A 16,291-nucleotide genomic window follows, 5' to 3' on the forward strand; every position below is an offset into this window, starting at 1 on the left:
TGTGGCGTTCAAGCCCTATACCACCCCCCTGCTGTGAGTGGCTGGGGCGATCAGATGTCACCCGAGTATAAAAATCGGCCCCTCCCGCGGCTCGCCACACATGCCTTGTGACTTAGCTGAGGGAAAGTGCTGCTGCTGGTGCTGCTGTAGGGAGAGCGTTAGGAGTCAGTGTAGGCTTCAAGAACCCCAACGGCCCTTCTCAGGGCCACATCTAATAGTGTGCAGTACTGTGTTAGCACAGTATTTTTTATTTATTTTTGTCCAAAATTGGATCTGCAGAGCATTGCGCCCAGCAATAGGGACAGAAGTGGGGGTTAGGCAGGGAGAGTGTTAGGAGTTAGTGTAGGCTTCAAGAACCCCAACGGTCCTTTCTAGGGCCACTTCTATCCGTGTGCAGTACTGTCCAGGCTGCTGTTAGCAGTGTTGCATTTTTTTTTTTTTTTTCTCAAAACCGGCTGTGCAGACCATTGCACCCGGCATTAATACTACAGGGATAGAATTGTGTAGGCAGGGCCAGAAGACATTTATTATTCATTGAATACACGCAGTGGGGTCTTCCCTTTGCTAAAAAGGAAAAAAATTATATTTGGCCTGCCTGTGTCAGTCCTAAGGTCTCCGTGTACGTGTGTGCTGCGTGGACAACGTACAAAAATCAGACGCAACCAGCTACGCTTTACTGCAGCCTAGCGCCATTGTCTTTCCTGACTGGCAAATACCTGCTCTGCTAAAGTTAATAACTCTGCTACACTATAGTTGTGTGACACTTTTTGAGGGCCACACCACAGATATTAAACTTCTTGTTCATTGAATATACGCAGTGGGGTCTTCCCTTTGCAAAAAAGCGAACACATTATATTTGGCCTGCAGGCTTGCGCCAATTTATTTCCTGCCTGGGAAATCAAATCACTGGTAATACAGCATGCTGAGGGGTAGGGGTAGGGGTAAGCCTAGAGGACGTGGATGTGGCCGAGGACGCGGAGGGCCAAGTGAGGGTGTGGGCACAGGCCGAGCTCCTGATCCAGGTGTGTCGCAGCCGACTGCTGCGCGATTAGGAGAGAGGCACGTTTCTGGCGTCCCCACATTCATCGCCCAATTAATGGGTCCACGCGGGAGACCTTTATTAGAAAATGAGCAGTGTGAGCAGGTCCTGTCCTGGATGGCAGAAAGTGCTTCGAGCAAGCTATCATCCACCCACAGTTTTGCGCCGTCCAGTGCTGCAAATCCGAATCCTCTGTCTGCTGCTCCTCCTTCCTCCCAGCCTCCTCACTCCACTACAATGACACCTGCTCAGGAGCGGGAACACTCCCAGGAACTGTTCTCGGGCCCCTGCTTAGATTGGGCAGCAGTGGTTCCTCTCCCACCAGAGGAGTTTATCGTCACTGATGCCCAACCATTCGAAAGTTCCCGGGGTCCGGGGGAAGAGGCTGGGGACTTCCGCCAACTGTCTCAAGAACTTTCTGTGGGTGAGGAGGACGATGACGATGAGACACAGTTGTCTTGCAGTGAGATAGTAGTAAGGGCAGTAAGTCCAAGGGAGCAGCGCACAGAGGATTCGGAGGAAGAGCAGCAGGACGATGAGGTGACTGACCCCACCTGGTGTGCAACGCCTACTCAGGACAGGTCTTCAGAGGGGGAGGCAAGGGCATCAGCAGGGCAGGTTGCAAGAGGCAGTGCGGTGGCCAGGGGTAGAGGCAGGGCCAGACCGAATAATCCACCAAGTGTTTCCCAAAGCACACCCTCGCGCCATGCCACCCTGCAGAGGCCGAGGTGCTCTAAGGTCTGGCAGTTTTTCACAGAGACGCCTGACGACCGACGAACAGTGGTGTGCAACCTTTGTCGCGCCAAGATCAGCCGGGGAGCCACCACCAACAGCCTCACCACCACCAGCATGCGCAGACATATGATGGCCAAGCACTACACAAGGTGGGACGAAGGCCGTTCACCGCCTCCGGTTTGCACCGCTGCCTCTCCCCCTGTGCCCCAACCTGCCACTGAGATCCAACCTCCCTCTCAGGACACAGGCACAACCGTCTCATGGCCTGCACCCACAGCCTCACCTCCGCTGTCCTCGGCCCCATCCACCAATGTCTCGCACCGCACAGTCCAGCCGTCGCTAGCGCAAGTGTTGGAGCGCAAGCGCAAGTACGCCACCACGCACCCGCACGCTCAATCGTTAACCGTCCACATAGCCAAATTTATCAGCCTTGAGATGCTGCCATATAGGGTTGTGGAAACGGAGTCCTTCAAAGCTATGATGGCGGCGGCGGCCCCGCGCTACTCTGTTCCCAGTCGCCACTACTTTTCCCGATGTGCCGTCCCAGCCCTGCACGACCACGTCTCCCGCAACATTGTACGCGCCCTCACCAATGCGGTTAGTGGCAAGGTCCACTTAACTACGGACACGTGGACAAGCACAGGCGGGCAGGGCCACTACATCTCCCTGACGGCACATTGGGTGAATTTAGTGGAGGCTGGGACAGAGTCAGAGCCTGGGACCGCTCACGTCCTACCCACCCCCAGAATTGCGGGCCCCAGCTCGGTGGTGGTATCTGCGGCGGTGTATGCTTCTTCCACTAAAGCACCCTCCTCCTCCTCCTCCTCCTCCTCCTCAACCTCTGTCTCGCAATCTAGATGTGTCAGCAGCAGCAGGACGTCGCCAGCAGTCGGTGTCGCGCGGCGTGGCAGCACAGCGGTGGGCAAGCGTCAGCAGGCTGTGCTGAAACTACTCAGCTTAGGAGATAGGAGGCACACGGCCCACGAACTGCTGCAGAGTCTGACAGAGCAGACCGACCGTTGGCTTGCGCCGCTGAGCCTCCAACCGGGCATGGTCGTGTGTGACAACGGCCGTAACCTGGTGGCGGCTCTGCAGCTCGGCAGCCTCACGCACGTGCCATGCCTGGCCCACGTCTTTAATTTGGTGGTTCAGCGCTTTCTGAAAAGCTACCCACGCTTGTCAGACCTGCTCGTAAAGGTGCGCCGGCTCTGCGCACATTTCCGCAAGTCCCACACGGACGCTGCCACCCTGCGCACCCTGCAACATCGCTTTAATCTGCCAGTGCACCGACTGCTGTGCGACGTGCCCACACGGTGGAACTCCAACATGGGCGGCGCAGTGGGAGTCAGCCTCCTCAATTCTTTTCAGAAGAGTGGGCCTGGTTGGCAGACATCTGCCAGGTCCTTCGAAACTTTGATCAGTCTACCCAGGTGGTGAGCGGCGATGCTGCAATCATTAGCGTCACCATTCCTCTGCTATGCATCTTGAGAAGTTCCCTGCAAACCATAAAGGCAGCCGCTTTGCGCTCGGAAACAGAGCCGGGGGAAGACAGTATGTCGCTGGATAGTCAGAGCACCCTCCTGTCTATATCTCAGCGCGTTCAGGAGGAGGAGGAGGAGGAGGAGGATGAGGAGGAGGGGGAAGAGACAGCTTGGCCCACTGCTGACGGTACCCATGCTGCTTGCCTGTCATCATTTCAGCGTGTATGGCCTGAGGAGGAGGAGGAGGAGGATCCTGAAAGTGATCTTCTTAGTGCGGACAGCCATGTGTTGCGTACAGGTACCCTGGCACACATGGCTGACTTCATGTTAGGATGCCTTTCTCGTGACCCTCGCATTCAACGCATTCTGGCCACTACGGATTACTGGGTGTACACACTGCTCGACCCACGCTATAAGGAGAACCTTCCCAGTCTCATTCCCGAAGAGGAAAGGGGTTCGAGAGTGTTGCTATACCACAGGACCCTGGCGGACAAGCTGATGGTAAAATTCCCATCCGACAGCGCTAGTGGCAGAAGGCGCAGTTCCGAGGGCCATGTAGCAGGGGAGGTGCGTAGATCGAGCAGCATGTACAGCCCAGACAGTGCAACAGTCTTTAAGGGCCTGGCCAGCTTTATGGCTCCCCAGCAAGACTGTGTCACCGCTCCCCAGTCAAGGCTGAGTCGGCGGGAGCACTGTAAAAGGATGGTGGGGGAGTACGTAGCCGATCGCACGACCATCCTCGGTGACGCCTCTGCCCCCTACAACTACTGGGTGTCGAAGCTGGACACGTGGCTTGAACTAGCGCTGTATGCCCTGGAGGTGCTTGCTTGTTCTGCGGCTAGCGTCTTGTCGGAGAGGGTGTTTAGTGCGGCTGGGGGAATCATCACAGATAAGCGTACCCGCCTGTCAACCGACAGTGCCGACAGGCTAACACTCATCAAGATGAACAAAGCCTGGATTTCCCCAGACTTCTCTTCTCCACCAGCGGACAGCAGCGATACGTAAGCAATACGTAGGCTGCACCCGCGGATGGAAGCATCGTTCTCTCTCACCATCCAAAACGGGGACATTTCTGCTTCATCAATCTGTGTCTAATATTCCTTCTCCTCCTCCTCCTGCTCCTCCTCCTGAAACCTCACGTAATCACGCTGAACGGGCAATTTTTCTTAGGGCCACAAGGCTCACTCATAATTTTTCTAAACAATTTTTAGATGTTTCAATGCTCTGAAAAGCGTTGGAACTTTAACTTGAACCAATTTTTCGTTAAACTGGGCTGCCTCCAGGCCTAGTTACCACTTAAGCCACATTAACCAAAGCGATTAATGGGTTTCACCTGCCCTCTTGGTTGGCCATGGCCAATTTTTTTCAGGTACATTAGTACTGTTGATACAGCAATTTTTGTGGGCCCTCGCCTACAGTGTAATCAAATAAATTTTTAGCCCACCTGCATTAAGCACGACATTACTACCTCAGCTGTGTTGGGCAATGCAATGGGATATTTCTATGTACCGCCGGTGGCTTCCTGGCACCCACCCATGCTGTAGGTGCACACGGAGTTTTTACTACATCTGTACACTTGAAAAGAACCCCAGTCTGACTGGGGCATGCAGTGTGGGCCGAAGCCCACCTGCATTAAGCACGACATTACTACCTCAGCTGTGTTGGGCAATGCAATGGGATATTTCTATGTACCGCCGGTGGGTTCCTGGCACCCACCCATGCTGTGGGTCCACAGGGAATTATAAATGCATCTGTGTCCACTTGTAAAGAACCCCAGTCTGACTGGGGCATGCAGAGACACCTTGACAGAATGAATAGTGTGTGACACATAGGTTCCCCATTGCTATGCCCACGTGTGCAGCTCCTGATGGCAGTGGCACAGGATTCTATTTCTCATTGCTTCTGTACAGCATTGTGGGCTATCGCCCCGCCCCTTTTAAAGAGGGTCGCTGCCTAGCCGTGCCAACCTCTGCAGTGTGTGCCTGCGGTTCCTCCTCATGGCAGACGCACTTCTAAATAGACATGAGGGTGGTGTGGCATGAGGGCAGCTGAAGGCTGCGCAGGGACACTTTGGTGTGCGCTGTGGGGGGGGGGGGGGGCGGTTGGGCAGCATGTCACACAGGAGAAGTGGCAGCGGAGTGTCATGCAGGCAGTGATTGTGCTTTGTTGTAGCTAGTGTGGTGCTTAGCTAAGGTATGCCATGCTAATGAGGGCTTTTCAGAGGTAAAAGTTGTTGGGAGGGGGGGGGGGGCCCACTCTTGCCGGTATTGTGGCTTAATAGTGGGACCTGTGAACTTGAGATGCAGCCCAACACGTAGCCCCTCGCCTGCCCTATCCGTTGCTGTGTCGTTCCCATCACTTTCTTGAATTGCCCAGATTTTCACACAAGGAAACCTTAGCGAGCATCGGCGAAATACAAAAATGCTCGGGTCGCCCATTGACTTCAATGGGGTTCGTTACTCGAAACGAACCCTCGAGCATCGCGAAAAGTTCGTCCCGAATAACGAGCACCCGAGCATTTTGGTGCTCGCTCATCTCTAGTCCCAACTCGATCATTCAATTCTAGCACAAAAGAATTGGCGTCGAAATTTTACATGCGGAATGTAATTTTCTCACTTCCCGGTGTCATAGAAACAGGAAATTTGGCATGAGCATTGATTATGTGATAAGTAGGAAAAGTTAATAGGTCTCAACTCAATTATTCAATTCTAGCGCAAAAGAATTGGCGTAGAAATTTTACGTGCGGAATGTAATTTCTTCACTTTCCAGAGTCATAGAAACAGGAAATTTGGCACGAGCATTGATTATGTCATAAATAGTAAAAGCTAATGGGTCCCAACTCGATTATTCAATTCTAGCGCAAAACAATTGGCGTTGAAATTTTACGTGCGGAATGTAATTTTCTCACTTTCCGGTGTCATAGAAACGGGAAATTTGGCACGAGCATTGATTATGTCATAAATAGGAAAAGCTAATGGGTCTCAACTCGATTATTCAATTCTATGCGCAAAAGAATTAGCGTCCAAATTTTACGTGCGGAATCTAATTTTCTCACTTTCCGGTGTCATAGAAACGGGAAATTTGGCACGAGCATTGATTATGTCATAAATAGGAAAAGCTAATGGGTCCCAACTCGATTATTCAATTCTATGCACAAAAGAATTAGCGTCCAAATTTTACGTGCGGAATGTAATTTTCTCACTTTCCGGTGTCATAGAAACGGGAAATTTGGCACGAGCATTGATTATGTCATAAATAGGAAAAGCTAATGGGTCTCAACTCGATTATTCAATTCTATGCGCAAAAGAATTAGCGTCCAAATTTTACGTGCGGAATCTAATTTTCTCACTTTCCGGTGTCATAGAAACGGGACATTTGGCAGGAGCATTGATTATGTCATAAATAGGAAAAGCTAATGGGTCCCAACTCGATTATTCAATTCTATGCGCAAAAGAATTAGCGTCCAAATTTTACGTGCGGTATGTAATGTTCTCACTTTCCGGTGTCATAGAAATGGGAAATTTGGCACGAGCATTGATTATGTCATAAATAGGAAAAGCTAATGGGTCCCAACTCGATTATTCAATTCTATGCGCAAAAGAATTAGCGTCCAAATTTTACGTGCGGTATGTAATGTTCTCACTTTCCGGTGTCATAGAAACAGGAAATTTGGCACGAGCATTGATTATGTCATAAATAGGAAAAGCTAATGGGTCCGAACTCGATTATTCAATTCTATGCGCAAAAGAATTAGCGTCCAAATTTTACATGCGGAATGTAATGTTCTCACTTTCCGGTTTCATAGAAACGGGAAATTTGGCAGGAGCATTGATTATGTCATAAATAGAAAAAGCTAATGGGTCCCAACTCGATTATTCAATTCTATGCGCAAAAGAATTAGCGTCCAAATTTTACATGCGGAATGTAATGTTCTCACTTTCCGGTGTCATAGAAACGGGAAATTTGGCAGGAGCATTGATTATGTCATAAATAGGAAAAGCTAATGGGTCCCAACTCGATTATTCAATTCTATGCGCAAAAGAATTAGCGTCCAAATTTTACATGCGGAATGTAATGTTCTCACTTTCCGGTGTCATAGAAACGGGAAATTTGGCACGAGCATTGATTATGTCATAAATAGGGAAAGCTAATGGGTCCCAACTCCATTATTCAATTCTATGCACAAAAGAATTAGCGTCCAAATTTTACGTACGGAATGTAATTTTCTCACTTTCCGGTGTCATAGAAACGGGAAATTTGGCACGAGCATTGATTATGTCATAAATAGGAAAAGCTAATGGGTCCCAACTCGATTATTCAATTCTATGCGCAAAAGAATTAGCGTCCAAATTTTACGTGCGGTATGTAATTTTCTCACTTTCCAATGTCATAGAAACGGGAAATTTGGCACGAGCATTGATTATGTCATAAATAGGAAAAGCTAATGGGTCCGAACTCGATTATTCAATTCTATGCGCAAAAGAATTAGCGTCCAAATTTTACATGCGGAATGTAATGTTCTCACTTTCCGGTGTCATAGAAACGGGAAATTTGGCACGAGCATTGATTATGTCATAAATAGGGAAAGCTAATGGGTCCCAACTCCATTATTCAATTCTATGCGCAAAAGAATTAGCGTCCAAATTTTACGTACATAATCAAAATCTTTCACTTCCCAATGTCATAGAAACATGAAATTTGGCACAAGCATTGATTGTGTCATAAATATGAACAGTTAATAGGTCCCAACTCGATTATTCAATTCTAAGCGCAAAAGAATTAGTGTCCAAATTTTATGTACGTAATCTAATTCTCTCACTTCCTGATGTCATTTTATATGAAGGAAACATCGCATGGTTACCTCCACGTGGTGTTTCCTGGGTAACGCAGAGAACTATGCAAAATGGTGAACATATGTTTTTCCTCAGTATCTCTAAAGTAACCACGACTTCATAAGATTTTCCGTGTGAACACCAGATAAACACCAGTACCAAATTAACTCGGGCGAAGCCGGGTATATCAGCTAGTTACTTATATAACTGTGTACATACATTACTTATCCTGTACTGATCCTGGGTTAGATCCTGTATTATACTCCAGAGCTGCACTCACTATTCTGCTGGTGGAGTCACTGTGTACATGCATTACTTATCCTGTACTGATCCTGGGTTAGATCCTGTATTATACTCCAGAGCTGCACTCACTATTCTGCTGGTGGAGTCACTGTGTACATACATTACTTATCCTGTACTGATCCTTAGTTACATCCTGTATTATACTCGAGAGCTGCACTCACTATTCTGCTAGTGGAGTCACTGTGTACATACATTACTTATCCTGTACTGATCCTGGGTTACATCCTGTATTATACTCCAGAGCTGCACTCACTATTCTGCTGGTGGAGTCACTGTGTACATACATTACTTATCCTGTACTGATCCTGAGTTACATCTTGTATTATACTCCAGAGCTGCACTCACTATTCTGCTGGTAGAGTCACTGTGTACATACATTACTTATCCTATACTGACTCTTAAGGGGGTTTTCCAGGGAAATACTATTGATGACCTATCATCAGGATAGGTCATCAATAGCTGATTGTCCGGGGTCCATCAGGGCCCCCTACCAATCAGCTGAGTGGGTGCATGCATTCAGCATTGCAAACACACAAAGATCGGAGCGGAAGCCTCCGCGCCGACCTCTGTGTAATGTCCAGCGCTTGTAACTGTAGGCACAGCTCTCATTGAAATCAATGCTGGCCACTACAAGGAGTCAGCTGACTTATTGTCTGATACATCCAACTAAAGGCCCATCTGCACTCAAAGATAGTCTTTCAAATAATTTAAGGGTTGAAAGTGTTAGCAACCTTTTTGCATAATGTGCTAATGGACACTAAATTCCATTTAACACTATATCATCTTCATTTGCATCTAAATGGGCCTCAAGAAGCTGTTTGCAGAGCACAGTGTGTGACTAATGACACGCCCTGCTGTGCAAACAGTTGCATTGTTCTCATCAGGTCTACCTACAGAATACAATGTAATCTCCCGACTTCCGACACAGCATGCGGTCTACTGAGAGATACTTTATCTCTCTGTGGCTGAAGATGGATTTTAAGTTCACCTTAAAATCATCGTTTAGACAAAAAGGTGACACGATGCCTACGTTTACATGTAACGATTATTGCTCATTTTCAGTCGTTTGGACGAATTTTGAGCAATAATCGTTACGTGTAAATGGGCCGTAACAGCTCTGCTGAGGTCCTATAACGTAATGGTGGTGATTCTAGGGTGTTTGTGGGTTTTTTCTACACCAGATCACTGTGAATTGTAAAGCTGACACTACTTGTCTTCTGCAGCTCCCTTAGCTTTCTTCTGTAGACTCTGACACATGAGTAGAGTCATTTCATTATCATTATAGAGCAGGGAAGGTAATGACCACTTCATTGTACTACTGGAGGCCTAGATAAGGCAGGACTCTGCACTACACTCCCAGAGGAGGTTTGGTATGCGTCACCCTGTCTTTTGGTAAGGGGCTGGACTTTATCACTGCCTACAGCCTAAAGGCCCATTTACACCAGCCGATGGTCGCTAAAAAAAAAATCGCTAATCGGCGATCATTTCAGAGATAATTGGTGCGTGTAAATCTGTGCCCATCGTGCACTTTTCGGCACTGTTAGCTGATCGTTAAATTCAAGCTAACCTAAAAATCGTCCTTCACTTTTATCATTAGTTCTCCCGGGGGTGTGCTGATAGCATTGTTTCCCTGTGGAGAACAAGGGATCTGAGCGCAGACAATAGCCTTGGGCTATTAGCTGGGTTCAGCTAATGCTTCATTTGCACACTTAATTGCTCTTAAGTAGCTGAGTAACTACTTAATAGTTTATGCAAAATGATCGCTCAAAGCTGTCACTCAAACTGTCGTGACAGTCATCTGCTGGTGTGAATTTGCCTTAATTTATGACATTTCTTCATCACTTGACTCATTTTCTTTGCTTTTGCCATAAAGGACCCATAGCCTGCTGCACTGCCTATACAGGAAATATGGGCAATGTGGTTTTCAATATGGCCGCCACAGGAAATAGCTACAGTGTATGAAAAAAACATTATAAAGACTTAGGGGCATTCTAGCTTCAAGTCAACAGTGTACTGGCACAAATTATACCAGAAAGCGGTCAAATCTGCTTTGCGCCACATTTACTATATATTTTCGACGCTTTGCCACTTTTTTGCTGTGCCTGGCAAAGAGATGTTCTTTTCTTATAAAGGGGTGTGGCCTAAACTGAATAAAAATGCTGCAAATTGCACCAAAATTTTTTGTGTAAACGAAGCCAACTAACAGGTGATCTAGACCCAGGCGGAATTCACACAAGCATAGATGGATTTGTGCACGTAATTGTGACATGTTTTTGCGAAATGGGCTTGGAATTTGCACATCAGCGTAATTTACTGTACTGTTTGTGTGTGCAAATTGTGCGCCAAAAAAAAATGCACTGATGTTGTCAGCCATTGAAATGGCCAGTAGTTTGATTTCTCTGTGCAAATGCGCGCCCGAATTGCGCACGTCAGATATGCACAAGAGAATGCGCCTATTGAAATCAATGGGTTCTATTTTCTGCATATTGCACAAGCAAATTTTTGTGCGCAAATGCGCGCTCAAATACGGTTGCGTGAATCTGGCCTTAGACTAAACGGTCAGACAGATTTGTCAATCAGTAGAGCTACTGTGATACATCTGGCGCATTTTGGCCTGTCTGAAGCCGGATTCACATAAGTGTATGCGTATTTACACGTGCATTTGCACCACGTTTCGAGAGTTGCGTATTTGTACGCGCACCTGCGTCCTTTAACGCACTTTTTGCACATGCAAAAACATACGCACTAATGCTCCTAACCATTAAGGCCTTAGTCACACGGGCGTTTTTTCACGCGATTTGCGCGTCGCATGACGGATGCGCATGCGCAAATCGCGTGACCGGCGCCGAAAAATCGGCCCAAAAATCGCCCGAAAATCTGCTCCTAGCCGCGTTTCATTAGAAACGGGCCGGAGCTGTCCAGCGCATTGCATTCAATGGAGCCGGCAATACAGCGGCTCCATTGAATGCAAGCGCTGCGGGCGTGCGCGGGGTTAATTGTCGGGAAGGGGTTAAATATATAACCCCTTACCTGCAATGCATCCTTAAATGTGAAAAAATAAAAAAAAAGGATGTACTCACCTGCTCCCGGCAGCTGGAGATCCCGGCGGTCGGCCTGCAGTGGGTGTGAAGGAGGTGTGACTCAGGCTTGCCCCTGATTGGCTCAGCGCTGAGCCAATCAGAAGCAAGTCTCAGTCACACCCATTCATGAATTCATGAATGGGTGTGACTGAGCTCAGCCTCTGATTGGCTCAGGCTGAGCCAATCAGGGGCAAGCCTGAGTCACACCTCCTTCACACCCACTGCAGGCCGACCGCCGGGATCTCCAGCTGCCGGGAGCAGGTGAGAACATCCTTTTTTTTTATTTTTTCACATTTAAGGATGCATTGCAGGTAAGGGGTTATATATTTAACCCCTTCCCGACAATTAACCCCGCGCACGCCGGCAGCCCATTGCTTTCAATGGAGCGGCTGTATTGCCGCTCCATTGAATTCAATGGGCAAACATCGTTCTTCTCTGCCACAGCTGTTCCAGCTGTGGCAGAGAAGAATGATTTGTCTTCTATATGTTCTCAATGGGGTCGGCGCTGCTGCCGCCGGCCCCGTTGAGCGCATATAGAGAAGAGAACAGGAATCGCAGATCGCAGATAGGTGCGATCTGCGATTTCTGTTCTCTAATTTATCGGACGAGCGCATAAAAAGCGCTCATGTGTCCGATACCATTGCAAAGCAATGGTTTTAAAAAGTCGCCGGACGCATGCGCATGCGCAAATCGCGGCAATAAACGCCCGTGTGACTAAGCCCTAAGGCTGGGTTCACATGGGCGGATTTGCCACAGAAATTCCGTGCGGAATTTCGCCGCGGCAAATCCGCATGCGGCCGCTAATCCTGGGATTAGCCAGCCATGTGGATGAGATTTCTCAGTAATCTAGTCCACACGGGACGGCAAATCCGCTGCGGCTAAGCCGGCAGAAGCCGCCGCTGCGGCACGGATTTGCCGACCGCAGCATGTCCATTTTTTCTTTTCTTCCACTGCGGCCGCCACTCCTCTATGGGAGCGCCGGGTGCAGCGGAAGAGCGAGCGACTGGGCTGCTTCAAAACCGCCGCAGGTTTTGAAGCAGCGGTACTCCCGGCGGAAATCTCGCAGTTTTTCGCTGCGGCCAAACCGTGAGATTTCCGCCGAGAATCCGCCCCGTGAGAACCCAGCCTAAAATGGTCAATTCACTTAATAAGTTCAAGATGTGTTCTTACCCCGCGCAAATGTGCAGGATAATAGAGTATGCTGCGTGTTTTTTGTGTAACGGAATGGCACACGACAAATACGCGCGTTTGAACGAACCCATCGAAATCAATAGGTTCCATTTTCTGCGCGTGCAAAGTTTTCGGACGCACATACGTTCATGTGAATCTGGCAGTAGGAGTAAAGCTGCGCCATTATTTGTCATCCGCAGACCGACTAACCTTCCATACAAGGAACCTTCCCTTTAAGGGTTTTGCGCCTGCTCAGCCACATCCTTAGTTGACCCCCTCTGCCAGATGCTGATGTCTCCGCTGCGCGGTCATTCCATTATTCATCTTATTAATGGAGTGTTAGTCGTCTATAGATCACATTTGTGGTTACTTGTTACTACGCCGAAGCCAAACCGCTGATCTACGGGCGAGGTGTAACTGATTTCACCCCGTGCAACAAGCGCTGAATGCCTCTTTAGAAATACCAGGGATGCCAGTCATCCAAGCAAATAGGCTGCCTTCAATAATTCATTGCGCTCAGTTCAATAAGTAGACATGTGGGTTCAAGAGATTACACACTAACGCTACACCAAACTCCGGTGAAAAATCAAGGAGCCGTGGCAGTGGCTGCTAATAAATAAATTACTAGTGCATATTTCCAGTGAAATTCAGCGCTGGGACGGGGCGGGCAGCGCGTGCCAATAAAGGATGTAATGGTTTCCATTCCAGCTGATAATGTAACTCTGTCTGAATTATTCCATAATTGCTTGCGTCTTGGGATCTCCGGAGTCTGCTGAGCCGGCTCTGTCGCTGCAGAGCGTTACGTCTTGTGCTTTAACCCAATACACATCAAATTCAACTCTCCCCCCCCCCCCCCCCCCCAAAAAAAAAAGTTGTCCTCTCCTATCACATCTATTTATCCATTCCCAACTCAGTGGGCTCTGGTTGGTTTTCTGCTGCTCCAAATGAGACGAAATTCAGAGTCTTGCCATTTATGAAAAAAATATATATATATATAGAAAAGAAGAAGTTGCTGATAGGTGGCGCTATAGCTATGCAAATCACTCTACAATTGTTCAATATGTCCGTCTTCATTTTCACTAACACTCTTCATTTGCAAAACCGTGGACATGGGGAGTCAGCTTTATTCGCATCCTTAAGATCTGACATCGATGCAGGTCTGTCGTGCTAGATGTGGTCCGCTACACCGCCCTCCAGAGGCCTCTGAGTTGGGGAAGTTGAATGTTACTATCCCTGTATTTGCCATACCATTTAATGCATTGGAAGACCTAAAAAAAACTTTTCAAAGTAGGGCAAAATCGAAATACACACAATTCTGCGGGGCAGTAGAAGTGATGTGTAATCTGTGTTCTGTGGATCGGTATGATTATGGCGAACCCAAATTTACTGTATATGTTTGTTTTTTTTAATGTAGTAAACTTAAAAATTGTTGGGAAATTTTTGCCATATTTAGACCCACGTAACGTTTTTTATTTTTCCCTTGGTGCAGCCATCTGAGAGCCCAGTTTTTTTATGAGATGACCTTGGTTTTTAATTGGTACCACATTGGAGTACAGAAGAGTTTTTGATCACTTTTTATTCCGTTTTTTCTTGAAGGCAGTTTGCCTAAAAAGTCATAATTCTGGCATTCCTTATTTTCTGATGCCCTACACACATACAGAATGGTGGTAATGGTGGCTTAGCTGCTTAAATGCTGGTGACAGGTTCCCTTTAAAAGACTTTATGCTACAAGTTCTGTTTACTTTTAGGAAACCAAAGCATCTTACATATCACTGAAGATGATCTCTGTTGGTCACTTGTGGACAGTACTTCTCCTTCTCCATCTATGGACTGAAGAACTAGTGGAAGCTTCCAGGCTTGTCCTGACCAACAATGGTCTCCGTGTTGGAAGAGGTCAAACTGTTTACATCACTGAAAATGACTTAAGTTTTAATATCCCGCGTGATAAAGATTCCTGCAGAGTAGAAGTGGTTCTGAATGAGCCGACAACCCAAAGAGTCGGGACCCTGTCTCCTCAGGTAGGTATCTAATGCTTGGGATACCATATGTATGAAAGAGAGAACCCCTAAAGACATTCCCAAGAAGAGTGGGAAATGAATTCGAATTTGCTCCATCTCTCTTCCCAATAGATTGTATCATCTCCAACATTAACCATAAAGAGAAGGAAGACCAGCTCAAGGGTCATCTTCCCTCACGACCACCAGGGAATGGTTTTGGGGGAGGGTATGTGGAAATAGGATCCATAATTAGAGGCGGCACTTTTTTTATTCTTGCTATGGTCCACTCTAATTGACATACAAACTTAATGATATCTGGACACTCCATAGCCCCAAATGGTCATTTTCTTGCCTTTCATTTGTCCACAGGGATTTGATTGCCATTTTCTTCCAGAAGAAGTGAAATACTCGCACAATGGCTCCCCAATGCTGGATGAGGATCGTGTTATGCTGAGGGTGTACAGGTAAATGCGTGTCATTGTGAAGACCAACGTGACACAGAGTAGGTGGCTGATTAGATCTATACATCTACAGTACTGTGTAAACGTTTTCGGAAGGTGTGGAAAAAATGCTGCAAAGTTAATAGTTTTGTGTCAAATAAAAAGCAAAGTGACTGAACAAGAGAGAAATATGGATCCCATCAATATTTGATGTGACCGCCCTTTACCTTCAATACAGCATCAGTTCTTCTAGGGACACTTGCACACAGTTTTTGGAGGAAGTTCGCAGAGAGGTTGTTCCAAACATCTTGAAGAACTAAGCACAGATCTTCTGTGGATGTCGGCTTACTCCAATCCTTCTGTCTCTTCATGTAATCCCAGACAGACTGCATGATGTGGAATCAGAGCTCTGTGAGGTCATATCATCATTTCCAGGACTCCTTATTTTTCTTTACACTGAAGATACTTCTTAATAACATCGGCTGGGTGTTTGAGTTTGTTGTCTTGCTGTAGAATTAGGACTCTTTTAGCCTGGATAACCCGTCAAGGACAGATGCCTAAAAGATCGTCCCAGTGATAATCTTTCCTGTGCTTTTACATAGGAACAAGCATGGCTCAGTGAATGGAGGCAGAGCGGGCCGAGCGCTGCTCAGCCAATCACAGCCATCACTTCATGGAGGTGGGATTTATGAACTGACTAAGCCAATTCATAAATCCCGCCTCCTTGAAGCAATGGCTGCGATTGGTTCTTCGAGCGCTGCTCAGCCAATCAATGCAGTGCTTGAAGAACCAATCATAGCCATTGCTTCGTGGAGGCGGGATTTGTGTATCCTGTGACCAAGAAGTGATTCTGTGTGGGCGGCCAAAGACTGTGGGAACTGCAGGGAACTCTGAAGAGCAGTGGGAAGGACCTGGACCAAGCATGTTGGGTAATGTATTCCTATTTTTTGTTTTTAATGTAATCTAACTAAGAGTTATTTTCAGGGTAGAGCTTATATTTCAATGGCTTATTTTCAGTGAAACATGGTATCCTTCCTATCTATCTATCTATCTATCTATCTATCTATCTATCTATCTATCTATCTATCTATCTATCTATCTATCTATCTATCTCATATCTATCCATCTATCTATCTCATATCTATCTCATATCTATCTATCTATCTCATATCTATCTATCTATCTATCTATCTATCTATCTATCTATCTCATAT

The 16,291-nt window shown here is 47.1% G+C and overlaps 1 protein-coding gene across 2 annotated transcripts in view; it reads left to right on the forward strand.

Moving 5' to 3' along the window:
- LOC136621897 (FRAS1-related extracellular matrix protein 1-like) overlaps nucleotides 1–16,291 on the forward strand; it is a 207,117-nt gene that overhangs the window by 19,046 nt on the left and 171,780 nt on the right. For both annotated transcript variants that reach the window (XM_066597747.1, XM_066597746.1), the window contains exons 2-3: nucleotides 14,389–14,658; nucleotides 15,007–15,101. In XM_066597747.1, the coding sequence (XP_066453844.1) occupies nucleotides 14,419–14,658; nucleotides 15,007–15,101 (335 nt within the window). In that variant the 5' untranslated portion in view covers nucleotides 14,389–14,418. The remainder of the gene's footprint in view (nucleotides 1–14,388; nucleotides 14,659–15,006; nucleotides 15,102–16,291) is intronic.

Source organism: Eleutherodactylus coqui, chromosome 3 (genome assembly GCF_035609145.1).
Source record: "Eleutherodactylus coqui strain aEleCoq1 chromosome 3, aEleCoq1.hap1, whole genome shotgun sequence".
NCBI lineage: Eukaryota > Metazoa > Chordata > Amphibia > Anura > Eleutherodactylidae > Eleutherodactylus > Eleutherodactylus coqui.